Source organism: Cervus canadensis, chromosome X (genome assembly GCF_019320065.1).
Source record: "Cervus canadensis isolate Bull #8, Minnesota chromosome X, ASM1932006v1, whole genome shotgun sequence".
NCBI classification, from domain to species: Eukaryota; Metazoa; Chordata; class Mammalia; order Artiodactyla; family Cervidae; genus Cervus; species Cervus canadensis.
In genome coordinates, this window is record NC_057419.1 from 115,242,794 (window position 1) to 115,270,573 (window position 27,780).

The 27,780-nt window shown below is 37.7% G+C and overlaps 1 protein-coding gene and 1 non-coding gene across 5 annotated transcripts in view; one reads left to right on the forward strand and one right to left on the reverse strand.

Moving 5' to 3' along the window:
* Positions 1 to 27,780, reverse strand: part of MBNL3 (muscleblind like splicing regulator 3) — a 117,896-nt gene that overhangs the window by 52,325 nt on the left and 37,791 nt on the right. For all 4 annotated transcript variants that reach the window (XM_043459108.1, XM_043459109.1, XM_043459106.1 and 1 more), the window contains exon 2: positions 14,493 to 15,345. In XM_043459108.1, coding sequence (XP_043315043.1) covers positions 14,493 to 14,669 — 177 coding nt within the window. In that variant the 5' untranslated portion in view covers positions 14,670 to 15,345. The remainder of the gene's footprint in view (positions 1 to 14,492; positions 15,346 to 27,780) is intronic.
* LOC122436127 lies at positions 7,626 to 7,728 on the forward strand. Its single transcript, XR_006267896.1, has one exon. It is a non-coding gene; the product is annotated as a U6 spliceosomal RNA (small nuclear RNA).

Sequence of the window (27,780 nt, forward strand, 5' to 3'; positions counted from 1 at the left end):
GTCGGACACAACTGAGCGACTGAACTGAACTGAACTGAACTGAACTGAATGCTTGTAATACATTGACATGTCAAAAATAAAAAAAAAAACACTCAAACAGCTTAATAAGCTACAAACAAGAAATTCGGAAATAGAATTAACCTCTTCCCTTGCCCTCTCACTAGTTACACAACTACATTCTCCCCAAAAGGCTTGGAAATAACTTATAAGAAGGACACATTTCCAAAAACACCATTATCATGGGCCTAAAGAATCAGAGTGATATAATGGGGAAGGTGGTGGCAATTACATCAAAAACTTCAAAAAGCTAGATAAGGTTAATCGCTTCAGCTGGGCCCTAAGTGTAGCTCTGAGCTTTCTGATAACTACTGTAAAGAGGAAAATGTATTGAACTGCATTGTTCTTATTGCTCGATAAAAGAAAGTACACTGGTTAATAAGCACCTCTCTGTGAAAAGACTGCTGGATACTATGGAAGACACGAAGAGTAAGGCAGGGAACCTGCCTACAAGGAGTTTATATATCTTATCTCTCCTGCAATTGCAGGGGCCTGGGACTGTTGCTGAGAGGGGCTCTAGCACTTGACAATATGGGATAGAAATCAAAGGTGGCTAAAATAGGGGTCTAGAGACGCTATTGAGGAGGAGGAGAAATCTGATGGGGAGAACGAGATGTCTCTGAGCCGTAATTAATCAGAGTTCTTCATTTTTGCTTCAAGGAAAGCCAAGGAGTTGATAATAGAGTTTATAATCTGTGATAAAAATGGCACAAATAATTCTCTCTCTGGGGAAGTCTCCCTTTCTCTATCACCCCCTCTTTCATTAGCATGTTATTCATTACACTTTCATTCTGGTTTTGTTTCAAATACATTATTATTGGAGCTGAAGTATTTCAGAATGAAAAGCCTCTCTCAATAGATGAAAGTAATGAAAGAAAAGAAGAAAGTAAAGTCGCTCAGTCATGTCCGACTCTTTGTGACCCCCTAGCCTACCAGGCTCCTCAGTCCATGGAAATTTTCCAGGCAAGAGTACTGGAGTGGGTTGCCATTTCCTTCTCCAGGGTATCTTCCTGACCCAGGGATCAAACCCAGGTCTCAAGCATTGCAGGCAGACGCTTTACCATCTGAGCCACCAGGGAAGTGATAGATAGATGTCTCCAAATTTCTTTCTCTCTTTTTTCTCTACAATCTCTGGCTAGGAAGTAATGTTATTTTTTTTTTCTTATGTGTTTCTCTAGTGGGAGAATAGGTGATTTGGGGGAGGAACAGTGAAATGTGATGATTACATTTTATCATGAATATTTCAGAGATAGAGTAAATGTCATGTGCCACCACAGTGACACCTTTAGAAGTTGGGAAGAGTGAAAGAGAGTCTTGGCTTCATCTTAGCTGTCAGCTGCTTATCCAAATATGCGAGTTACAATTATGAACATTATTATAAACTATTAACGACATCAGCTGAATGCTGCTAAATACTTAAAACCATCTTAAGTTTTCTTCTTTGTTGAAACATTTTTCTAATAATGTCCCAGGTACTTTTCTTATTTTTGAACTAGAGTCAGTTGCCTAACTGAATCATGTGTTGATTCACCCAAGGCCTCAGGATGTCTGCCCTGAAACACTGAAATCACTATGTGAAATGGAGATGAAGATGGAGATGGTATAAGAGATTGAACTGACCATACAAATACCAAGGTTCAGTGCACAAGCCTAGAAATCCCTTTTTGAAATTCCATCTCGAAATTACTTTCACATTTCTTATTATTTCCCCATTTCTTTGAAAAAGCAGATTGCTAGGTACATTTATTTTAGAATGTCAGTGCATGGGCTCTCTAAGAATTTTTCTTTGCCTTTCCATGCTCAAACTCTTTGGACTTTTGAAAGATCACTGTACATTCGGAACAGTTGTTATTGATTAAAGTTTAAATATATAGTTTTATTGGAATAGGCAGTTACCTTTTACACAAAACACTTTTCTGCAGATTTTGACCTTGTACTTGACTCAGAATGACCTTATTAGCGCTAATTGTGTTTCCAAGAATGCCTTTACTTGCAAGCTAGTCATTTACTGTGAAATTAAATTTCAAACATTTAAAGGCAAAAAATGATGCTTGAATATTACTAGCTTATCACACTAATTACTTTAAGATATTAATATGTTACAGTGCTTAGTTGCTCAACCGTGTCCAACTCTTTGCAACCCCATGGACTGTAACCCGCCAGGCTCCTCTGCCCATGGGATTCTCCAGGCAAGAATACTGGAGTGTGTTGCCATTTCCTTCTCCAGGGGATCTTCCCGACCCAGGGATCGAACCCAGGTCTCCTGCACTACAGGCAGCTTCTTTACTGTCTAAGCCACCAGGGAAACCCAATATGTTACAGTGGCCACTCAGCAATTTTTTAAAAAAATCCACATAGAGGGTAAAAACACTCAAAATGCAACATTTGGAGAGCATCCAAGGTGCTTGGCCAAGGAACATTTCTATAATGCTAAGGGACAGAAATTCACAAAAATCAGCAATCTGGAGGCCATCAAATCTAGGTTAAAATGTGGCTGAGTGAGCAATGTTGACACATGGGTGTACACAATTTTCATTCATATTCAGGTAAAAACTGAACTGGGAGCAGAAGTATAGACACACGTGGAGAGATGACTTGGCACCTTGCAGGGAAGCCCATATTGCTTCTTCCTCTGTCAAACTGATGCAACAAAGTGGGAATGTTTCATTCAATGAACACTTTTGAAGCTCCTAATATGTATGTACTATGTGTGCTAGGCACAAAAGTGGTGGTGGTAAATGACATCATCTAATGTGAAACCCCCCAAAAAAGTCTGAGACATCTTCATTTCAAATGTGATGAAATTGGACATTGAGGTGAACACAACAGCAGTAGGCAGAAGTAAAATTTCACCCCACTCTTACTTAACCATGTTGATTGAACAACATCTCAAACCCATCAGTGACTTTTCCTTCTCGCTAATTCAAGTTCTTATCATTTCATTTCATCAATATGAAGCTTTCTAAGCTTCAATAGGAGCTTTCTAAGTGGTTCCCCTGTTGCCAGTCTCTTTGGCTCTATCCACTCATCTTACATAGGCTGATGATGCCATTTCTCTACTTAAAAATTGTCAGATTCCTCAGAGCTACAAAATCAAGTTCAAACTCCTCACTTCCTTTTAAGGCTACTCCTCTGCCAACATAAGATCTACACTTCAGAGGTTGACTTAACACTCAACTCCCCAAAGCCATGCTACAGTTTTTCCTCCATCTTTGCTGAGGTTATCCTTTCTGCCTGGAATCTCTTCCTATCCCTCCTTCCAAGAATATCTCACATGGTACCACTTTTATGACTATTTCTTTAACCACCATAGCTGGGTGTAATTCCAGCCCCCCGCCTCCCCCCTTGGATTCTTTTCATGATTAGTTTGTACCTGGCTTATGGCACATAACACAAGCAGCTTCCTACTAGGAAGTCAGGCAGGGACCACATCTTCCACAACTTTGTATTCAGTGCAGTCCTTGCCTAACAAGTAGGTTTTAATAAATATTTGCTGAGTGAATAATTTCTTTGAGGAATTGGGTGTATATAGAACTCTTAATGGATTTAACAGGACTTTCAGCATCAAATGATCCCTAACATTTAAAATCCTTATAGTAAACCATAATCAATAATCCTGCAAATTGAGTGCTACTCCATGCTCTTGGATGAAGAGAAACAGAGGTAGTAGGATTCTCATGACTTGCTCAAGGCCACACAAGGAGTCCTTTTCAGAGCTGTTATTATAAGGCAGCATTTTCTATGTTTATTCCATTGCTGATACCATGCTTCACATAAAAGATTTCCATGGTTACATCTGTGGTTCACTGAAGAAAGAGGTGTTTATGAAGACTACCTCTAAGGCATCTTTGAAAGACAAGACAATATTCCAAACCATATACAATGGAATATTATTCAGCCATGATAAAGAAGGAAATCCTTTTTTGGCAACATGCATGTACCTTGACAACTAGACACAGAAAGACAAATACTGTATAATTTCATTGACATGAGGAATCTGAAAAAAGCCAAACCCATAGAAATAGAGTAGAAGGAAGGTTACCAGGGACAGGGGAGTGGGGAAAATAGGAAGATATGACCTAAGGGTACAAACTTCCAGTTATAAGATGAATATGTTCCGTGGAAATAATGTACAGCATCATGACTATAGTGAACAGAGAGAGTGTTAGTCGCTCAGTCATGTCTGACTCTTTTGTGACCCCATGGACTATAGTCCGCCAGGCTCCTCTGACCATGGGATTCTCCAGGCAAAAATACTGGAGTGAGTTGCCATTTCCTCCTGAGGAGATCTTCCCAACCCAGGGATCAAACCCAGGTCTCCTGAATTGTAGGCAGATTCTTTACCATCTGAGCCACCAGGGAAGCCAATAGTGAACAAAACTGTATTATATACTTGATAGTTGCTGAGAGAGTAAGTCTTGAAATGTTCTACAAATAAAGTAATTATATGAGGTGACAGAGGTGTTAACTAAGCATACTGTGGTAATCATTTCCCAGTATATAGTTGTATCAAATCATCACATTTTATACCTTAAACTTACCCAATGTTATAGGTCAATTATATCTCAATAAAGCTGGAAAAATCCTTTCTTTGTTGAAGTGCTAGCAGAATAAAATTAACAGAAAGGTTTTTTCATTTGCTTGGAAGTTAAAATTGAATTTGCGTCCATATAGAACGCTTTTCTGGCTAAGAGAAAAAGTGAAATAACCAGGAAATTGCCAAAAAAAAAAAAAAACCCTCTAGAGATTATGTTTTTACAAACGGTAAAAGATTTAAGTTCGTTTACCAAAGCATATGATAAGTATTAGGACTTCCCTGGTGGCTCAGACGGTAAAGCGTCTGCTTACAATGCGGGAAACCTGGGTTCGATCCCTGGGTTGGGAAGATCCTCTGGAGAAGGAAATGGCAACCCAGTCCAGTACTCTTGCCTGGCAACTTCCCTGGATGGAGGAGCCTAGTAGGCTTCAGTCCATGGGGTCGCAAAGAGTCAGACACGACTGAGTGACTTCACTTTCACTATGATAAGTATAAACATTAACAACAGAAAAACAACTTCTGGGATAGGTATTTAGCAAATGTTTTCAAATCACATAAGAGTTTTTAAATATTCAAACTTCTCAAATGGTTACTTCAGGGTTACTATTTTTTTTTTCATAAATAGGATGAACAAAAATTTTAAGACAGTATGACAGTGTGATCTTAAAACAATGTCATCTTAAAAATATAATCTCCAAAATGTATTTGGAATGGAATAAGAGATGATCGATACTACAATGCTGCCTACACAGTGTACCCAGACACATATAAAAGATGGGTGAAGTTTAAAGTCACAGAGAAAAAAGGTTTTCTGTTTGCATTTCTGCATGCTAAAGACAGAAACCAGAACCTTAGTTTTAACTAGTTAGCAGGCAAATCATGCCTAACACACAGGTTCTGTCTTAGTTAAGGAAATGTGTTATATCACTGCGGACTCTATGTTTTCAAGCCACTGGATGGTTTTCAGTGTGGAAACTGCCTTCACTGTCTACTGTGTACCCACAAGAACATGGGCAGGAGCAAAAGGCTAATATCTATTTTCTACCAATTCCCACTGTGTAAATAAAAATTTGAGTTTCAACTACAATCAAATGTCCACTTACAATAGAAAAAAATCCAACTGAAAGCATATATTGACATGCTTATGAACCAGTAACAGCTGCAAAAATTGACGGATCCTATTGTCACATCTACTTCACTAAACAGAGTAGGCATGACACAGCCCTGGTGGCTCAGACAATAAAGAATCTGCCCGCAAATGCAGGAGACCCGGGTTTGATCCCCGGGTCAGCAAGATTCCCTGGAGAAGGGAACAGCAATCCACTCCAGTATTCTTGCCTGGAGAATTCTACAGACAGAGGAGCCTGGCGAGCTACAGTCTATGGGGTTGCAAAAGAGGTGGACATGACTTAGCAACTAAACAACACTAAGCCATGTTATAGAAACGCATCATGAATAATACTGGAAAAACCATTTACTTGAACTCTAAACAACATGGTTAATCTAAATGGTGGAGATTATTTACAAAATAAAAGGTTGTAGAACAAATGGAACTGTTTACTGACTTTTAAGAAAACAGTATCAAGAAAGATAGGAAAAAGCATGAGTTAAACTTCTCATTACGTCTAGCAGTAAAACTGGACCCTGAGCTGATAACTGAATGCACAGTAATAAAAACACTGAAAACCTACGCAGGGCTGCAAATCTGGATTGGACAGGAACAGGAACAAAAAACATAAATTTAAGAAACCAAAGACTTATTATACAGTGGAGGAAATACAGGAAAAAAAATGAAAAGATTATTTAGAGATAATGAGGAAAGAACAGACAGCTAAAATTCCCCTGGAATATATAACCCTGTAGGTCAACAATCAAGTGGCAGGCTGAGACAGAGGAAAACAAGGCAACCTTGGGGATGTTACAATCAGAAAACTAATCTGTAAGGGCAAAAACAGCAGTGAGTAAATGATGTTATATGAGAAAAGTCATGTTCCTAGAAGAACTAATTGCTATTTCCAGATGCACAAAAGTATCTTGGATTCACATTTCACAAAAACGTGAAGTAGAGAAAAAGTATTTGTAACGATTATACAGCTATGTGACATGAGAGAAGTATTAAATGATAAAGTAAAATCTGACATCTATGTCCCTAACATATAAAGAGCTTCTTCCACACACGAGTTGACATACAGTAGACAGTGCTCAAACTTCAGATCGCTCATACTAAATGGGGTTCCTGTGACAAAAGGTCCATCTTAATGGTATCAAATTGTGGTTGAAAAATACCTCCCCTGGCTATATCACAACTCCTTTCTTACTATGCAGCCAACTGCAGCCTTGGCTGCAAGGGGTAGTGAGAAATGATCTTGAGCTATGCTTCCATAAAACAACATTTTAAATTCATTGGATTAGATTCTGTGTTCCTTTACAAAACTGTATTTGACCCATAACAAGGCTGACCTGCTACTGCAATATTTTCAGCTGATCTGTGACAGGTACCTCCCTAGCTGGCCAGGACTTTGTACTAATGAGTATATCTATAACGGCATCAGACATCAAAGAGTTTCTTGCAGTGAAGCTATACATGATCCACAGCCCATTACAATCCCCGATTCTGGCTAGCTAACTCAGTGGTGCAGGGTTTGGAGGGAAGGATGGGTGAGGGAGTAGAGACAGCTCAGTGTTCTGACTCTCAGTGATTTAAAAAAGCACAGTATCACTACGTTAGAGAACTTGCTCTAAAAATAAAACACCCTGGCCCCTCTTCCTTCTTGTTTTCAAAATTAACAGCCAAAATGATTGTCAAAGAAATAAATAAAAGAACTTTAAAGTCTTCATCTAAACACAATATTGTGAAACAACAAATGAGGGGGATATTAGGAAAGGGAAAGATGACTTTTCCCCCTTTCTAAAGTAGCAAAAAGTAAAGGAGAACCACACAACGTCGAAAGCAGGGCATCCCAATGTCACATGGGACAGCCTGACCATAAGCGCTGGATGCTTTTGGTTTAGTAAAACAATAGCCCAATGCTTGCTTTGACAGCACATAGTCTAAAATTGGAAAGATACAGAGACGATTACCATGGCTCCCGCACAAGGATGACATGAAAATTTGTGAAGCGTTCCATATTCTTGAGCAGTGTGTTTCTATGTTTCCCCTCAGAATTAAATGAATGCTGCAAAGGTCAAAAACAGAAAAAAAACACAATAATCCCAAATGATGTTTTCTCTTATCACCTTCTTCTCCATGGGAAAAAAGACTGAAATGACTGGAAGAACACTGCAGTTTTCTGGTTCTTTTGATTACTGCTTATGTGACCCTGGGCAAAGGACTCTCCCCCTCACTGGATCTCTAGTTTCCTATCTGTAAATTGTAACAATCTCAACTGAATATTCTGCATTTGCACTTTTTGATTTGCTAGGTTTGTGAAGCGCTGTTATGGGTATGAGAGCTCTCGTTAACTATTTCAGTTATCCGACTCATCTAGCTAGTTGAGGTGAGTTTCAGGATCAGCCATTGCATGGATTTCAGAGCTTTCTCATTACCACACCCAGAGTTTAAAAGAAGAAGAAAGAAAAATGAAAAAAAAACTAATACTCCACTGTATTTCTGAGCACCAAAAGACAGAAGGTGCATGTGCAAGACTAAGAAAATTCTTTTTAAAACATTTAACTTTGAAATAATTTTAGATTTACACAGAAATTGCAAAAATAGTACAGAGTGCCCCTGGAGACCCTTAACTCAGATTCCTGTAATGTCAACGACTTATACACCCATCATACATACCATAGTTATCAAAACCAGGAAATTAACTTTACTGTAATTCTATTAAGTATAACTAGAGACCTTATTTGAATTCCACCAATTTTCCCTCGAATGTGCTTTCTCTGCTCCAGGATCCAATCCAGGATCCCATATCGTGTTTATTTGTCTGGTTTATTTAATCTCCAATCTCTGACAGTTTCTCAGTCTTTCCTCGTCTTCCATGAGCTTGACACTTTGCTCACTGGGTGCTTCTTCAAGTTGGCTCCAGTGTCCTGCTATCAGGCCCCTTCCTTTTCCAAGCACTTCCTTACTTTCTGGAAGCACAAGATGTCACACTCATATTTTTCCTCCCTCAGTCCAGCATCAGTCATTACTCCCAGGATTCCCTGGTTCCTTTAATGGAGAATGGAATTTATTTGGTGAAAAGACATGTCTGGAATGCTTGTGGTGTGCCAGGTTCTATTACAAGTGCCTTACGTGGATCATCATATTTGAATGCTTAGTAACTCAGGTGTTAGTCACACAGCTGTGTCTGACTCTTTGCAATCCCATGGACTGTGGCCCACCAGGCTCTTCTGTCTATGGGATTCTCCAGGCAATACTGGAGTGGGTAGCCATTCCGTTCTCCAGGGAATCCTCCCCAACCCAGGGATCGAACTGCATGGGCAGGCGAATTCTTTACCGTCTGAGCCACCACCGCATCTGAACGCTCAGGAACTCAGGAGGTGGGTGCTAATAGGAACATTGTTTTCACAGGGGAGGAAATTTAGGAACAGGCAGGGTGGGTACTTATCCAAGACCACACAGCTGGTGAAACCTGACCCATCAGTGGGAAAGCCTACACAGGGTTAAGGAAAAGAGTTGGCACGTGAAGTTTCTGGAACATAGTAGTCAATAGAAGGTAGAGTTTATTACTATTATTATTATTACATGGTTCTCATAAACATTATTTCTGATGGCCTCATAGAATTTGAAAAATAATATATTTTAATTTAAATGTATTTATAAAATACCATTCCTTCCTAAGTTTTAAAAGCCTTTTGCATTGCATGGAACAAGTGAAACTTTTTTTTTTTAAAAAAGAAACAGCTCTTATTAAATATTGAAAGGACAGATACCATCTTGGGAAGGGTTTCACTGGGTAATGAAATTACAGGTTAGGTTTCATAAAAATTTTTGTCTCTACATTACAGTTTTCTAGAAAGCATATGCTTTTATTTTCTGATCAGAAAAAAATAACCATGATAATTGGTATATTTTTAAAAAGTCTATGATGGGAGAAGATCAGGCAGTATTTAGATATTTTTTGATACTCTGGGAAAAATCTGGAGCTGACAGGAAAGATAAAGGGAGGGAGAGGTTGACTTTGCAGGATCAGCAAGTGGGAGTGAGAGAGGGAGAGAGGTCTATAAGAAGGCAGAAGGTAAGGCAAGGTTTATGCAGCATACATACAATTCGAGAAAGAGTGAAAGGAAATGCATGATGTTGGCAGTGGTACTGGAGATGACATTTCATTACAGTTTATTACATTTTCTTTTTATCTTCTTGTGTACGATTTTTAAAATTTCTTTTGTATTTTCCCTTCCCTTCATAAAGATGAGTAACTTTCTAAATCGGGGGGAAATGTTATTTATCATGAAAACAAAAGGCAGAAAGTCTGTTTCCTAATGCAGAAGTTAGAGGTGCTGGGGGGGTGGGGGTGGCGCTGACTCCAGCACAGGGGCCACCCCATAGGAGCAGGTGACAAGGACAAGCACATCACAAAATTTCTTGGGCTTTCCATTCTCCAGGGTTCTGTCTTTCTGGTGGCCAGTTGCTGCTGTTTCTCTCTTATGGTCCATTTTCTCCTCCCTATCTTTCTTGATTGACTGTAAGTAGAGACGTCTAAGATGGATACTTTTCCACAGTTTGACAGCTTGGATACTGGGTGACCCTTCAATCAATGGTATGTTGAGGAGATGTTGAATAAATGAAGATATTTATCGATTTTCACAAAAGGAGAACTGATCACTTTACAGCAGAAAAGCCAGCAGACACCATCTTTAGCAGGTGATAAAGGTTACCATGAGAGAGGAGATAGATCTGCTGCTGCTGCTGCTGCTAAGTCACTTCAGTCATGTCCGACTCTGTGTGACCCCATGGACGGTAGCCCACCAGGCTCCCCCATCCCTGGGATTCTCCAGGCAAGAATACTGGAGTGGGTTGCCATTTCCTTCTCCAATGCATGAAAGTGAAAAGTGAAAGTGAAGTCACTCAGTCGTGTCTGACTCTTAGTGACCCCCTGGACTGCAGCCTACCAGGCTCCTCCGTCCATGGGATTTTCCAGGCCAGAGTACTGGAGTGGGGTGCCATTGCCTTCTCCGGGAGATACATCAAGTACAATCAAATATGATATGCACATCATTTCTATGGTTTTCTTGCCAAAAAATGCATGACCTCAATCAAATCATGACACTGCATTCGACAAACCCAAATTGAGAAGCATTCTAGAAGATGAGTGACCAGTATTCAGCCAAAGTGCCAAGGTCATGAAAGATGTGGAAAGACTGAGGAACTGTCACAGATTGGAGACGACTAAGGAGACATGATCACCAAACAGAATGTGGGGTCCTGGATTGAATTCTGGAGCCCAGAAAGGTCATTAGGAGGGAAATTTGTGAAATTCAAATAACGTCTCTAATGTACTTAATAGTATCGAACTAGAGTTATTTCCTGGCTTTGATAACTGTGCTATGTATGGTATGTAAGTTGTTGACATTACAGGAAGCCGGGTGAAGGGTATGCAGGAACTCCTTATACTATTTTTGAAACTTTTCTGTAAGCCTAAAATTACTTCAAAATAAAACCTTTAAAGTGAGGCTGAGCCATCGATCTGTATTTACTTGGATGCTGACTGTAATTCCATTTTTCTTTCAAGAGACATTTTTGAAATGTCCAAAACAGCACTGACTTTTACTGGTCAAAGATACTTCCTTTTTAACGTCAGTAATGTAAGAAGATCCTTAAGTAAAATGTTACTTTCCTTGAGTCTCGGGATGATAGGCGGTATCTATGTGTTCTTTCCAGTGCGGGCAGACCTCTCTGATCAGGCTCATAAATGGTTCTAAAACTTGCATAATCCAGAAACCCTTGGGATTATGTTGCTAGGAGTCTTCTGCTCCTGCTAAGTCTTCCCTGTGCGAACAGGGATGAGGTAAATATTCAGTCAAAAATAATCAAATTTTAAACTGATGGAAACTGCTGTGACTAGTGGTAGTCGCACAGAATATACTGGTAACTCAGGACAAAGTTAACTCAGGACCTACAAGGATATTCACATCCATATACCTATACAACTGGTTTCACTTGCCAAAATATTATTATTATGCTTGTGATCATATGCAATACTTGAAGACAGTGTGGCACTATTTTCTGTTTTTCCTTGCTCAGTTCCCATCTTCTAGGAATGTATATAGGTTGACATGGCTGTCCTGTGACTATACCAGCTGCTAAGGCCCCTGCCAGGAAATTTTTGTTAAAAAACTACACAAGGTGGTAAGTGGGGTGGGCAGATGTGATGGATGTTGACCTTTCATAATTAGATTATGACAGCATTTATATCCTTCCTGGATAACAAGTGGCAGATATCACACTGCTTCAAGTATGGAGGAAGATAACACAGGCTATGAAAACAATTACAGATTTTGGGTTGGTATTTTCAGTGACAATCTTTTGTTAAAGTCAAGGGACAGTCACTAAAAATACTAACCTAGATTAATTGTGAACTGTAATATCAAGAATTTGGCACAGAATGGGTTAAGCAATACTTTCTGAAATCAATTGTGCCAAGCAGACTAGGCAACTGAGTTATAAAAGTTTCATGTCAACATGAAATGAGACTCTTTTATGTAGCTGGAAATTAATCTATGGGCTGTGATGTCTAGATCTCTAACTGAAGATGGTGCAAGCTTCATCACTGAATACTCAACATTCATAGAGTGATAGGCCCAGCACTTCAGCACAATTAGCCATCAAGCTTAACCTCCTTAATTTCCTAATATTCCTTCATTATGAGATGAGTATAGGATATTGTTAACTACTATGCCTATTATGAAGGCAAAGAACCATCATCATCTGGTAGAGTACTTAGTGCTAATAGAATCCTTATAAAAACCAAAAACCAAAAGCAGGCACCCAAAACTCATCAAGTGATTGCTTCAGTTATTTAACCACTCATAGATGAAGAAACAGTACACAGATACATTTCAAAAGGGTTTCAATCACAGAAACTCAAAGTGGGTAGTGAATGCTGCAGTAACCATCGAGGTATGTTATTTGTATATTGTCGATATGGTAGTAGTACAACCGACTTAGGTCAACTGTTTTCATGCATCGTTTTCATGCATACCATGGTATGGTTTTTGTGTATATCATGGATAAGGAATAATATAACAGGGCTACAAAGTTTTTGTGCAGATATGGAACTGTGATGCATGTGCTATCTAAACGGCAAATTAATTTTTTTAAAGGCATTGTATATTTGTACTAGGGACTGAATCTGGGGCCATGACATGAAAGCACCAGGTCCTAACCACTGGACTGTCAGGGAAGTCCTTAGTTCATTTTTATAGTGATACATGGTTTTTCATTTATGTCATCTTATTGGAATCTCAGCAATAATCATGGAAGTTAGGGAGAGAAGAATTATCCATGCATTAGAAATGAAGCAACTCAAGCTTTGTCAGAAACAGTAGTGGGGCTGGAACTTCTGAAACAAGATATGTAAAGTGCCTAGTGCAGTGGTGGACCCTCTATATGGACTGGCTAAAAGACATTTCCTTCCCTCCTACCCCCAAACTAGTCCAGTGCTCTTTTCTATTCAAGGTACTGCCCAGTCCTTGATTTAAATAATACATAAAATAATTATAGATGAAACTTGAATGAAAATGAAATGAAGAAAACAGAATAAGCCCTTTAGTCAGAATATCTGCTACAAAAAAGAGCAGTTCAGACATTTTCAGTGTTAGGAGTTGCCATTATCTTTATAACTAGTGCCCATTCTTGAACTGGAATGGTTTGAAACAAAAACTAGCAACTACAACATAAGCAAAAGTAACTACTTAAATAGGATATCATGATAAAATGTTTTCCGAATAAGTGATCATACAAAAGAATACATCTCTATTAGCCAATGCAGCCATAAATAAAAATGTTAATGAGATAAAATTGGTCTTGGTGAAGTAAAACAGCATTAAGAAATTGAAAAGATTCTTATTAATATTAAGCTTAATTCATTTTAACATATTTTGAAAAAATCTCAAATGCATCATAGAAAATCTTATTAGTTAAACCAGGTATCTATTACCATTTTTAACTCCTATGCTTTAATATGTACATGTTTACCCTTAATTTAAGGATAACCATGAATAAAATGGAAATCAGTATATTTTTTGTTCTGCAATCATATATGTTCTATTCTATATAATATCTCATCCTCCCTCACATTTTGTTTGTACTCTACTACATAATATTCAGGTTTGATAACCTTGGCAATAAAACTTTCCTTATAAAATGTGCTCACAAATCTGAAATTGGTCAATCAGCTGTTTAGGAAGAAAATGATATGAGCCTAGTATTGTAGCAGTAAGTTCAAGTTAAAGGTTCAAAATAGACTTTGACTAAGAAAATTCAAAATGCCATCATTTTCCTCCTGGATGATGAGATTTTCACATTTTACTCTCTCCATCTGACTTTATTTACCCTCTGATTGGTCCCTGCCAAGTATCTTTCGGTAACATAGATAATGAGCTATATTTCAGTAAGGACTTCTCTCGTTAATCTGAGGATTATGATCACTGCATTGAAAACCTAAATAACATACACAGAAGTAAAGTAAAGCAAAGCAAGGCTACAGTCTCTCCTACAAAAATTCTTGAACTTTTTTCTCTGTCTTGGTCAGTGAGCTTTGATGGGTGTGCTTTAGTCTGGCTTAGTTCTACAAATACAAAGTCTCCATCCTGCCTTAAAAAACAAACAAACTTATCACTTTCATACTATTATTAACTTGACTAATTTCAGAGTACAACATATTTCAAAAAGCCCAGCAATCAACAAGTGTCGATTTTAAATGATGTGCATTTAGATGAGACTCACCTTTAGAGAATCAAAACAAGCCACCACACGACCATTTTCCACATGGCAAACTCTTGGTGGATGGGCAAACTTGCAATCTGCATCAGCTCGAGAGCAGGTTCCTCTCTGAAATTCTCTACACACTTCCAAAGTCAGCCACTTGGCATCACGAACCAGGGCAATACTGACGGCTGTCATATTGAAATCAAACTGAAAATCAAGTAGACCCTCTCTAGAGCACTATTAGTGCTGCTGTTGAAAGGCTAAAAATAAATTCCAGCTAAATGTGAAGAGCTAACAGGTTGCTTTGGTGAAATGCTTCTTTGTTAGCACTTAGGGTTGAATTTAAGTCAAATTCGGTCTGAGTGGTCAAACAAAAAGTCCACTGTAAAATAAAAATTGTATCAGAGCAACTAAAAATCAAATTAGAGACCAACTCCTAAGAAGGCAACTGTCAACGTTAAGATATTGAGTGTTTTGTTTTTCCTCTGCCAAAGTTACTTCAAATAACTGGCAGAATTTCAAAAGGATTCTGTGCTCTCCAGTTGATGTTCTCAATTATTCTTACAAAAGAGCAAATGCTGCTGGCTGCCCGTCAATTTGTGGAATGGTCTCAGATCAAGGGGAGAAATGGTTTTCTCCCTATCTCTTGGATTTAAAGATTAGGATTGGTAAGATGTTACAATTGCAAAATTTTTCTTTTGGTTGCAAAATCAGGAGGAGAGAAAATGACTATGAAAATTGAGAAAATTTGAGAGGGGTGCAGAGTGGGGAGAGGTGGCAGTGATGGTGGTAGGGAGAGGGGTTTAGAAAGAGACAGCTCTGAGGTGGAATCCAAGCTGCAGCGTTTTCAGAAAAGGCACTTTCCAGAAACCTGCAAAAATAAAATAAATTCAAATTAGCTAATATAACGCAATGCTTTTGTTTTAAACTCTAGATTTGGAAAAGCAGTAACATAATCTCTTTAAAACAGGAAGCATCTAGATACCGGGGCTTCCCCAGTCACTCAGAAGTAAAGAAACTGCCGGTAATGCAGGAGCCACAGGAGATGCAGGTTCAATCCCTGGGTCAGGAAGATCACCTGGAGGAGGAAATGGTAACCCACTTCAGTATTACTGTCTGGAGAATCCCATGGATAAAGGAGCCTGGTGGGCTACAGTCCATAGGGTCGCAAAGAGTCAGACATGACTGAGCACACACGCATTCATCGACATATTGACGGTGCAACGCAGCACAGTTGGCGTTGTCAGTAAGAAGGCCATTTCCCAGTGTAGAATCCTACAGAGTAAAAGAAAGCCACCTCTTCGACTTACTGTTGAAATATAAGACTTGGCAACAGCCCAATTAAAAAGAAAAAAAGACTGTTGCATTTTGATCTGTTTGGGGGCGGAAATTCATTTGGGGTTCCACTGCACAGAAAATGCCAGACCCTGACGTGATCCAGTCATGATCCACCTGTGTGGATCCAGCTTTGAGAGGCTACCAAAGGCCTACCATGAAACTGGCTTTACTATGGTCTGGGTGAAGGCTTGTTCTGCTCTCAGAATCCAGAAAACAGAAAGAGGACACTGTGTACTTGAAATGTAATTGTTGATGATCACATAAAACAGTAATGGTATAACTAGCTGGAGACCCACTGCAAATGAGGCAGGGGAAAGACTGTGAAATCTCAAATGTGCTTCAGTTCAAGAAAGAAACCCTTGAAATGATGCTGGATTTATTTTTTTTCGGTGTATGCTCTATTAGTTCTCAGTCTTTATGAAGGGACATTGAGAAACACTGAAGGAAGTTTCAGCGTGGACTAATAAGTGAGGCAGAATGTACTGTTCATACACTGGTCATACATTAAATACTGTGCAGTTTTAGGGTTTGCACTTCAACCCACTGTCAACCAGCAACAATTTCCAGGAACTCAGCTGAGAAGATAAATGTTAATTTACCAGCATTCTGCCATGAACATGTACCAAAATTAACTGGGATCTTCTAAAGCCAAAGTAAGCTCTGAGTAGCAGATAAATCAAGTAATTGTTTACCCATCAGAAAAGCAGTATTAAAGTTCTTGAAAACATTTCACTTACTCTTTTAAACAGTTTCTTCAGTAATTTTACAGAATCTGAATTTTCGGTTTATCTTTTCTACATTCACCTGATTTTTCAGATACCATTAGGAAATTAAGTATATGGAAAACCCAAGCTTATTCATTTAAGAGCTAAATGTGTTTCGCGAAGTCATTCTTCATGGAAATATTTCCAAAATGTATTATATGTAGCTTTGTCTTTTTAAAAAGTACTGAGCATAATTTGACCTCTGGTTGAAGACTTGGGGTTATAAATGTCCTGGGAAGTATTATAGTTCTCTTTCAGTAGCAGATTATTAATTGTCATTTCTACTGTAATTTCCCTTCTTGCCACAGTATCTGCCATGGTGGACTGTCCTGCTCCTTTCTGGGCTACATAATCGTGAATGTTAAATAAGAGTTAGTTATTCACTATATGAGATGTCTGGGGACAAAGTACCAGGCTTTCATGCAGAAGGTGTGTGGTGTGTGACTACTCTTACAGATTTGGAAACCCTTTTGCAATATGTTCCATGCAATATGTTCTGGAGGGTTAACGTTGTCAGGCGAATGACCTCTAGAAAAACATTTAAAGTATATTCTTTAATTTAAATAGCCAGATTGGGAAATACAAATGAAAACCACAAAGGGATACCACTTTATATCCATTAGGATGGCTACAATAAAAAGGAGAGAAAAATTGGAGAAACTGGGGCTGTTGAACATTGGTGATGGGAATGTAAAATAGTATAGCTGCTGTGGCAAACGGTCTGATGGTTCCTCAAAATGTTAAACAGTTACCATATGACTGAGCACTTCTATGCCTAGGTATAGACACAAAAGAATTGAAAGCAGGGTCTTGAAGACATATTTGTACACTCATGTTCATAGCAGCACTATTCACAATAGCCAAGAGGTGGATACATTCCAAGTGTCCATCAGCAGATGGGTGGATATACAAAATGTGATATATCCACACAATGAAATATTATTCTATCCTAAAAAGGAACAAAGTATTGACACATACCACAACATGAATAAACCTTGAAAAAATGATGCTAAGTGGAAGAAGCCAGTCATGATGGCCACATGCTGTATGGTTCCATTTATATTAAATCCTGAGTCAGAAAGCAAATTAATGGTTGTGAGAGCTTGGAGAAGAGAAGAAAGTGGAATGACTATTGAATGTGTATAGGGTCTCCTTTGAGGGCAATGAAAATATTCTGGAATTAGATAGTGATGATGGCTGCACAAATTTCAAATATACTAAAAGCCCACTCACTAAACTGTATACTTTAAATGAGTGAACTGGATAGTATGTGAATTATATATTGATAAAGCTATTTATTAAGTCTAAAGAGACACCACAACAACAGCAAAAATGTCTCATGATGGAACTGGCTACCCCACTCTTTTCTTTCTTAGATTCTACTTAAACACAAATTCTTCGAAGTAGTATTCCTAAGTTGAACTTCAAGAGTAAATTCATTTCCACATTTGTATTATAGAAAGTACTTCTAAAAGAGTATGTTCTGTGAGTTTGTAAGTTTATATTTAAAGACGTAGTCAAATTTAGTCCTATAACTAAATCATATAGGTTGCCTAAATATATTTGAAAGAAAAAATAACAAAAAAGAATATATATCTATATAATATTTTTTTTCTCAGCGCATAAGACAGTGAGTGAGGTTCTGGAGGCAGATTTTTTCTATCGGTCTATCAAGTACAGAAACAATAATAAATAATAAATTTGAACTTTAAACTTTGACAAAGGAAAAATACAAACAGGAATTGAACTCTGGCCATGCATTTTATATAAGACAGAGGGAATGGGAGAAGGAATTTTCTTCATTTTTAAAATTGGCCTGTAACCTCTGATGGGCCCCTGGCCAGTTCCTCAAAACATTTCCAGCCAGAACTTGTCTGCATGTCTTCCTTCAGACTGGAACTATTTTCGGAGCTGGCGCAGAACCAGTTAGGTGCAACAGCTAAAAAGAGCTGGTGTGACAGTGCAGACATTCCCTCACGCAGCTTTGCTCATCTGTGTATAAAAGCTGGGAGTAAGGGGGTCCATTTAAAAAATCAACGTCGTTTGGGAGACAACACAACTTTATCTTCACTACTTTAGACTTGAGTAATAGAAATGCAGGTTTGCTTTTCATGATTCTAAGGAAGAACTTAAAAAGTTACCATTTCTTAGTACCATTTGTACTTGTATAGTATTTGCAGCTCACAAGTGTTTTTATCTCATTGATCTTTGGAGCCCTAAAAAATACTCTACAGCATGGGAGATAACCCAAAAAAGACCAGTGAAAGAAATGAAGTTCAAGGAGGTTAAATTATCTGAAGTTACAAAGCTTCTAGTGGTAGAAGCACAGCTCCTGGCAAGATTCTGACTCTAAATCTCATGCTTAGATCCTGGTAGAGAAACGTAGCAGTTTCCTATTTCTTATCTCTCTTCAGAATCTTAAACAAGGAAAATCAAGCATTTCTGTGTAGTACTTATGATTCCTTCTCAAAGTTATGTTCACATATATTGTAGTGCCATCTTCATAAGATCTCCAAGTTGTGCTATACCAACATTTACCCATGTCTACTATATGCCAAGCACTGTTCTAGATGTGGAACAAGACAGATAAGGGCCCTGCTGTGAATCTTCCTATGTTCATTTAAATAGAGAAGAAACCAAAGGCCTAGTGAAGCAGAATGATTATGAGAGTTTATGAAGGGCTGGAAACAGACTCTAGGTATTCTAACATGGGCCTCTAATTCACCCATGAATGGTACACCAAGCACTGTAACTTAACGACACTCTTAAACACACACTCAAACATTATTGAATAGAAACAAGTCACTAAAAGCAGTATCCCAGAAATTTCCCACACCAAGTTTTACTGCCTTCCAGATTCCTCTTGAAGAGAGTACTACTGTTCCCACTTTATAGATGTGGAAACAGAGGTGGGGAAGGGTTGAGTCTTGCACAACTTCATGCAGCTACCATCAAGACATGGTTCAAACCCACCAGTCTTAGACCAGAGCCCACCTTCTTAATCATGTCACAATATTGTATCTTGCTTATGGTACAGATCACACATTTATTATAGGCTCTTAACTTTTCTCCCTTATTAGATTGTAAATTCCATAAAAATAGAGACCATGTCTTACTTAGTTTTTCTCATTTCAAGTTAGAGCATTTAAGCATTTCTTGGGATTCTTACTGTGAAAGGTCAAAGATTAAATGGTAACGAACCCTTTCAAGCAAGTTTTGTCAGTTGAGCACCTTCTAGGCTGACTGAGTTTTGGCCACCTCTGTCAGTTTCATATCTATCAGACATCTATCTATATCTATCTATCATAAAGTTGAGTATTTTCTCATAATTCTAGCTTTCAAATTGAAGTATTAATATCTGCAATTCTTGATATATATGGCACTCAGTTTCCAAAAGGAATGGTCTATTACTGCTCTTTTGATAGCAACAAGATCTTATCTTGGAGTTTTTTTAAATGTCATGATTATTTTGATAGGGACTGCATTAAATTTTTAGATTTCTTTGGGTAGCATGGCCAATTTTTCCAATACAAGAGCATGGGATATCTTTCTATTTCTTTAAATCATCTTCAATTCCCTTTATCAATGTTTTATAGTTCTCAGAATATAAGTCTTTTATTTCCTTGGTCAGGTTTATTCCTAAGTATTTTTTCATGTGATTTTTAAAGGGGATTTTTTTTTTTTTACAGAACTGGAACAAATAATCCTAAAATTAATATAGAACCAAAAAAGATCCCAAATTGCCAAAGCAATCTTGAAGAAAGAAAAAAGCTGGAGGTATCATGCTCCCTGACTTTAGGCTATACTATAAAGCTACAGTAATCAAAACAGTGTGGTACTGACACAGAAACAGACACATCTATCAATGGAACAGAATAGAGAGAAAGAAAGTAAACTGACACACCTATAGTCAATTAATTTTCAACAAAGGAGGCAAGAAGATATGATGGAAAAGACAGTTTCACTGCAGCACTATTTACAATAGCCAAGATAAGGAAAAAGTCCAAGTGCCCATCAACAGATGACTGGATAAAGAAAATGTGGTGTGTATATATATGTGTGTATGTATGTGTGTGCATGCTTAGTCACTTAGCCACGTCAGACTCTTTGCAACCCCGTGGACTGTAGGCTGCCAGGCTGCTCTGTCCAAGGGGATTCTCCAGGCAAGAATACTGGAGTGGGTTGCCATACCCTCCTCCAGGGGATCTTCCCAACCCAGGGATCGAACCCAGGTCTCCTGCATTGCAGGTGGATTCTTTACCATCTGAGCCACCAGGGAAGCATATATATATGTACATATACATATATATACACACACATGGCATACTACTGAGCCATAAAAAATGAAATATTGCCATTTTCAGCAACATGGATAGACCTAGAGAGTAGCATATTAAGTGAAAAAAATCAGACAGAGAAAGACAAATATCATATATCATTTATATGTGGAATTTAATATATGATATAAATGAACTTATTTATAAAACAGAAACAGACTCACAGACATAGAAAACAAACTTACAGTTACAAAAGGGGAAAGGGACAGGAAGAGAGAAATCAGGAGTTTAGGACTAGCAGATACAAACTCCTATACATAAACAGATAAACAACAAGGTCCTACTGTATAGCATAGGGAATCATATTCAACATCTTATAATAAGCTATAATGGAAAAGAATATGAAAAAAAATATATATATATATTACATATATTTAAGGGTTCACACATTTTTCTCATGGAATTTTTCTTGATGGTAAAACAAACTAAATATTTTCAACTGATACAATGGAAATAGTACCTTGCTCCAGAGTGGCTTGCAAGGTCACTGCCAGCAGCTACTTTCGCCCTCACTTTTTGCTACATTTTCCTCAACTCCTCCTTTCTTTTGCCTTCCCTTCACAAGTCAGCACATAACACAGAAACATTGCCAATATCTGGTCCAGAAGATCACAAAGATGTTCTCTGGCACCTAAAGCAATATCTCAAGAGGCATTTCTTTAAATGCATTTATCAGCCTCCTGAATAAATAATGAAAACAATGTTTTCTTTCTTTCCATTTTAAGCTTTCCTTACATCTGTATTACCTCGGAATTCCTTGTGGCCATTTATTTTGGCTCTACGAATATACGACATGCCTGCCACACACTGCTTGAATTGGCAGGCTGACAAAGTTTAAAAGCTTTCAAGTTTTAGAATTTGCTTCAAGTTCTATTTCCCTCATGTGTTTTGCTTAGTGGTCCACCAATCTATGTTCTTTAAGCATATGAGAGGTCCTCAGATCTACAGATGGAAACCATGATTTCACAAGCATCCGATGGAAAACTGAGTTTTCTATCTGAACAAAAAAATAAGTCTCTGAAAATAAGGATATTTCACCTATGTGCAGAACTTTTTCATTAAGCCTTCTTTAAAAAAAAAAAAACCCTCATTGGATTTTTTTCACAATATTCTCAGGTTAATGACTTTATCTTTTACAAAAATCAGGTAAGTCAAATTATTCTATTTCATAAAGCAATTAAAAGACCCACCTCAGTTCATACACTGGTCATAAAAGGGAAAAAAAAACAGGTGCTACAGTGTCTCTTTCAAATATACCTCTGGCAACATATGTGATTGGTTTTGTTGGTCAGAGGAGTTCATCTTTTTTTTTTTTTTTAAAAAAAAGATATATCTCTTTAAAAATAATATATTAAATTATGAGAATTTGCTAATAAATGCCATGTAAATATTTAAAACTAATCCAGTTTAACATAAAAACAACTTAAAACTGGATCCTAAACACAGTTGTTATTTAAAAGCACTGGTTAATTGCTTATGTCCATGGGACAGAAATCCCAGAGCCACTAAAAGATAACCAAAAAAATGAATTTAAAATTGAAGACAACAGAAACTTAATATATTTGGCAATTTAAGTCCTATAATGTTCAAGCATTTGAGATGAAAGAAATATAAAATGTCACAAGACTGACTGCATTTAACATGTGCAGGGTGATTTTGCTGAAGATTCATTCAACAAATATTTATTGGGCATCCAATTGACCTAGACACTGATCCAGGTGCTGGGGATGCAAAGGTGAACAAGATTAAATCCTGGTCCTGAGAATTGTACATTCAATTGGTTGGCCACGAATGGGGATGGGAGGGTGGCAAAAATTAAAAATCATACCATCATTCATTTTATCTATTTAAAAAATACCTATTATGATTCCCTAAAGTTCAAACAAATGAGGTCTTTAAAAACGTTCATATGGAATAATAAATGTTGGTGAAGATATGGAGAAAAGGGAACCCTTGTACCTTGTCAGTGGAAGTGAAAATTGGTGCAGCCACTGTGGAGAACAGTATGGAGGTTCCTCAAACTAAAAACAGAACTGCCATGCTGCTGCTGCTAAATCACTTCAGTCGTGTCCGACTCTGTGCGACCCCATAGACGGCAGCCCACCAGGCTCCCCCGTCCCTGGGATTCTCCAGGCAAGAACACTGGAGTGGGTTGCCATTTCCTTCTCCAATGCATGAAAGTGAAAAGTGAAAGTGAAGTCGCTCAGTCGTGTCCGACTCTTAGCAACCCCATGGACCGCAGCCTACCAGGCTTCTCCGTCCATGGGATTTTCCAGGCCAGAGTACTGGAGTGGGGTGCCATTGCCTTCTCAAAGAACTGCCATATGATCCAGCAAATCCTGGGTATATATCCCAAGAAACTGAAAACACTAGTTTGAAAATGTACATGCGCCCCCAGTACTCAAAGGAGTATTATTTACAACAGTCAAGATATGGAAGCAACCTAAGTGTCCATCGACAGATGAATGTATAAAGAAAACATGGAACACATATAAATGGAATACAACTCAGCCATAAAAAGGAATGAAATGTTACCATTTGCAACGACATGGATGGACTTAGAGGGTATTAAGCTTCGTGAAATGAATTAGAGAAATACTGTATGTTACCACTTGTATATGGAATAAAAACATTAAATCAGTGTATGTATCAAAAAAGCAGACTCACATAGAACAAACGAGTGGTTTCCAGTGGGGAGAGGGAAGGGAAGGGGGCAATTTAGGGGTAGGGGGGTTAAGAGCTACAAACTATTATGCATAAAATAAGCTACAAGAATATATTGTAGAACACAGGGAATATAGGCAATATTTTATAACAGCTATAAACGGAGTACAATCTTGCAAAAATTGTGAATCACTATGTTGTATACCTGAACTTTTATATTAATAATATCATAAATCAACTACATCTCAATAAATAAATTTAAAAAATATTCATGTGGGAAAATATCAGTTAATCAACAAACATTCATTATGTCCACCAACTATAGGCACAGACTTAAGGCACACGCATCGGGGGAACCAGATGAGTTTAAAACTGTATTTAAGAAACCTCTATTGAGTTTGGGAGATATGAACAACATGATATGAAATAAAAGCAAACAATGTAGACAACTGGGGCTTCCCAGGTGGCTCAGTGGTAGAGAATCCACCTGCCAAGCAGGAGACCCAGGAAACACTGGGTCAGTCTCTGAGTGGGAAGGATCCCCTGGAGAAGGGAATGGCAAACCACTACAGTATTCTTGCCTGGGACATCCCATGGACAAAGGAGCCTGGTGGGCTATATGGTTCTTGGAGTCACAAAGAGTCGGACACAGCGACTAAACAACAGCAGCAGTAATGTAGACAATTAACGGCAAAATTCAATGACATTAACAACAAATGGGATGAGAGTTCTGAGAAAAGGATATCACTCAGGCCTGAAGTTGTCAAGGGAGTTTTCTAAGAAGAGAAAGTGGAGCTGGACCTTAAAGAATGAGAAGGACCTAGGTGAGGGTAGGACCTAGGTGAGGGTAGAGATCAGAGAGATTTCCTGGAAAGAGGAACAGCACAGATGAGGATGAGATTTTGTAGGATGGTGTGCAGATGTGGGCTGGCTAGGATGACAGGTTCATACTGTGGTAGAGAAATCATGTGTAGGTAGTTTCTGAAGATTCTTAAAAATGGCTACAGGAGTGTGTGCTTACTATAGAAATAGGAGCCTTTCTCAAATATTTTAAGCAGAGTAGAAACTCGGTGGCCATAAACACAGTATGGTTAACAATGATCCGCCCTTGAAAAATTGTTTTATTTAAAGAGCCCACAACACTATCACAGCAAAGCTTACACATCTGACACACTCTGGAAGAAGAAAAGATGAGAGAGAAGTGGGTGGAAGCCAGAGTGTTTCTCACTAGTTCACAGGCTTTGGGAGGATAGCACAGGCAATGATTCAAGTTAGGCTGGCATGAAAAGTAGATAAAGAAACAAATGGAAAGTGCAGCTTCCTGCTTTCATTTTAATTACACATTTATCAATGACCCCCATCATTAAGGTCACATAACTATTCCAATTTTATGAAGTAGCTCAAATGCTTTTCAATCTCAATCTTTTAAATTCCTTTTAAAAACATAGTTGACATTTCAACAAGGACTTTTTTTTTCCAGATTTTGTTACAGAACAAGCTCAAGCCAGGAGTTAAATTTAGATAGCAATTTTTTGGCTGTAATGGCATCCTGTAAATTCTTGCTACAGGACTTTAACCAGCACCTCAGTGACTGGAAAATGTTCACACTCTTCCCAAAGTACATACTGAATTGAACTCAATTGAATTTTCATGGCCAATTTACTCCCTGATAAGATTTGGTCGAACACTGACTATTCACCGACACACACACACACACACGCACAAATTGCAAAACAATCATCAGAAGCTATCACAAAATGTTTAATTATCCTTTAAATACTTACAAACAGCTCAAGGAACTCTTTAGTCAAACTTGTGAGTCACATAAGAATGACTATTTGTCAGAGAGGTAAACTAAAGTAGCATCTAAGTGATTTGATCATGTAAAGGGATTCATCACTATCTAGTAGGCATCCTTACCAGTGACTTCATCACTGGTATTGTGTCCAATACATTCAGACTCTCAATCTCAGTACAAAACCTCCAATCGTTATTAGGAGCACTTATAAGACTAGTGAAAGGATAGAGGAAAAAAGCTTTATGGCTAGAAAAGCTAGAAGAGAAGCAAACACACCCTGATTTCAAGGATCAAGTAATTTACTACATCAATGCCCAAAGTTCTAGTAGACTTGAAGGGAGTTTTCTGGGAAAGTAAATTTCCTGAGCAAGAATACACGAGTTCTAGCCTCTATCTTTGAAGTTATTGTTGCTAGAGGCATTATTTCACATTCACATTATACACAAGACTGTAATGTATATCTGTAAGCTAACTGCCTAGAGTTAATTGGAAAGCTGGCTACTTTAGTAAAGAGTTATTCAACAAGAAAAAAAAGGGAAAGGACTCAAAATTAGAAATAAAAGGAGATATTACAACTGATATCATAGAAATACAAAGGATTATAAGAGACTACTATGAGGAATTGTACACTAGCAAATTGGACAACCTAGAAATACTGGATAAATTCCTAGAAACACACTACTCACTAAGTCCAAATCATGATGAAACAGAAAACTAGAACAGACCAATAACAAACAAGGTGATTGAATTAGTAATCAAAAACCTCCCAACAAACAAAAGTCCAGGACCAGATGACTTCACTGGTGAATTCTATCAAACATTCAAAGAAAAATTAGTATCAATCCATCTCAAACTCTTCCAAAAAACAGAAGAGAATGGTTCTTTTCCAAACTCATTTTACAAGGCCAGCCTTACCCTGATATCAAAATCAGCCAAAACTGCCACAAGAAAAGAAAATTACAGGTCAATATCCCTGATGCACATAGATACAAAAATCCTCAATAAAATATTAGCAAATTGAATTCAATAATACATTAAAAAGATCATACATAATATACAAATACCAAATCAGTATGCAATATATCTAAAACTAATATAATGCATGTCAATTATACCTCAATAAAATTTATTTTATTTTTAAAATTTTTGTTTATTTTACTTAATTTTTTTTGTTTTGTTTTTACAGAAGCTTTATTCATAATTGCACAAACTTGGAAGATGCCAAAATGTTCCTTTCTTCAGGTGAATGGATAAATAAACTGTAGTATATCCAGAAAATGGAATACTATTCAGCACTAAAATAAATGAGATATCAAGCTTTGAAAAGACATGGAGGAAACTTAAATACATATTACTAAGTGAAAGAAGCCAATCTGAAAGTACTACATACTGTATGATTCTTAATCTATGACATTCTGAAAAAGGTAAGACTGTGGAGATGGTAAAAAAAAATCAGTCAATGGTTGCCAGGGGTTGAGAGATGGGATGAACAGGATTTTAAAAATCCTGGTCAAGTGGGATTTATTCCAGGGACAGAAGGTTGGTTTAACATCTACACAACATTAACAAAATGAAGGATAAAAATCATATAATAATCTCAACAAATGCAGAAAAATCATTTGACAAAATTCAGCACCCATTTATGATAAAAACTCTCAACAAAGGGTATAGAGGAACATAATAAAAGCCATACACAACAAGCCCATAGCTAATATCATACTCAATGATTAAAAGCTTAAAGCTTTTCTGCTAATATCAGGAACCACACAAGTGACATTTTCAGACACCTTTTAGTCAATTCATACTGAAAATCCTATCCAGAGCAATTAGGCAAGAAAAAGAAACAAAAAGAAATCCAAGCTGAATGGGAAAAACTAAAACTCTTTGCAGATGATGTGATATTATATATAGAAAACTCTAGAAACTCTATTAGAAAACTTTTGGAACTAGTAAGTGAATTCAAGCAAGTTGTAGGATACAAAATCAATACAAAAAAGCTTGCTGTGTTTCTATACACTAATAATGAACTACTGGAAAGAGAAAGTGAGGAAACAACCCTATTTACAATTGCATCAAAAAGAAGAAAATACATAGGAATAAATTTAACCGAGGAGGTAAAAGACCTATATATTGAAAACTACAAGACATTATGAAAGAAATTTAAAAGACAGAAATAAATGAAAAGATATTCTGTGCACATGCATTGAAATAATTAATATTGTTAAAACATCCATACCACCCAAAGCAATGAAGTGAAGTGAAGTGAAGTCGCCCAGTCGTGTCCAACTCTTTGCGACCCCATGAACTGTAGCCTAACAGGATCCTCCGTCCATGGGATTTTCCAGGCAAGAATACTGGAGTGGGTTGCCATTTCCTTCTCCATATCCAGGTTCAATACAAGCTCC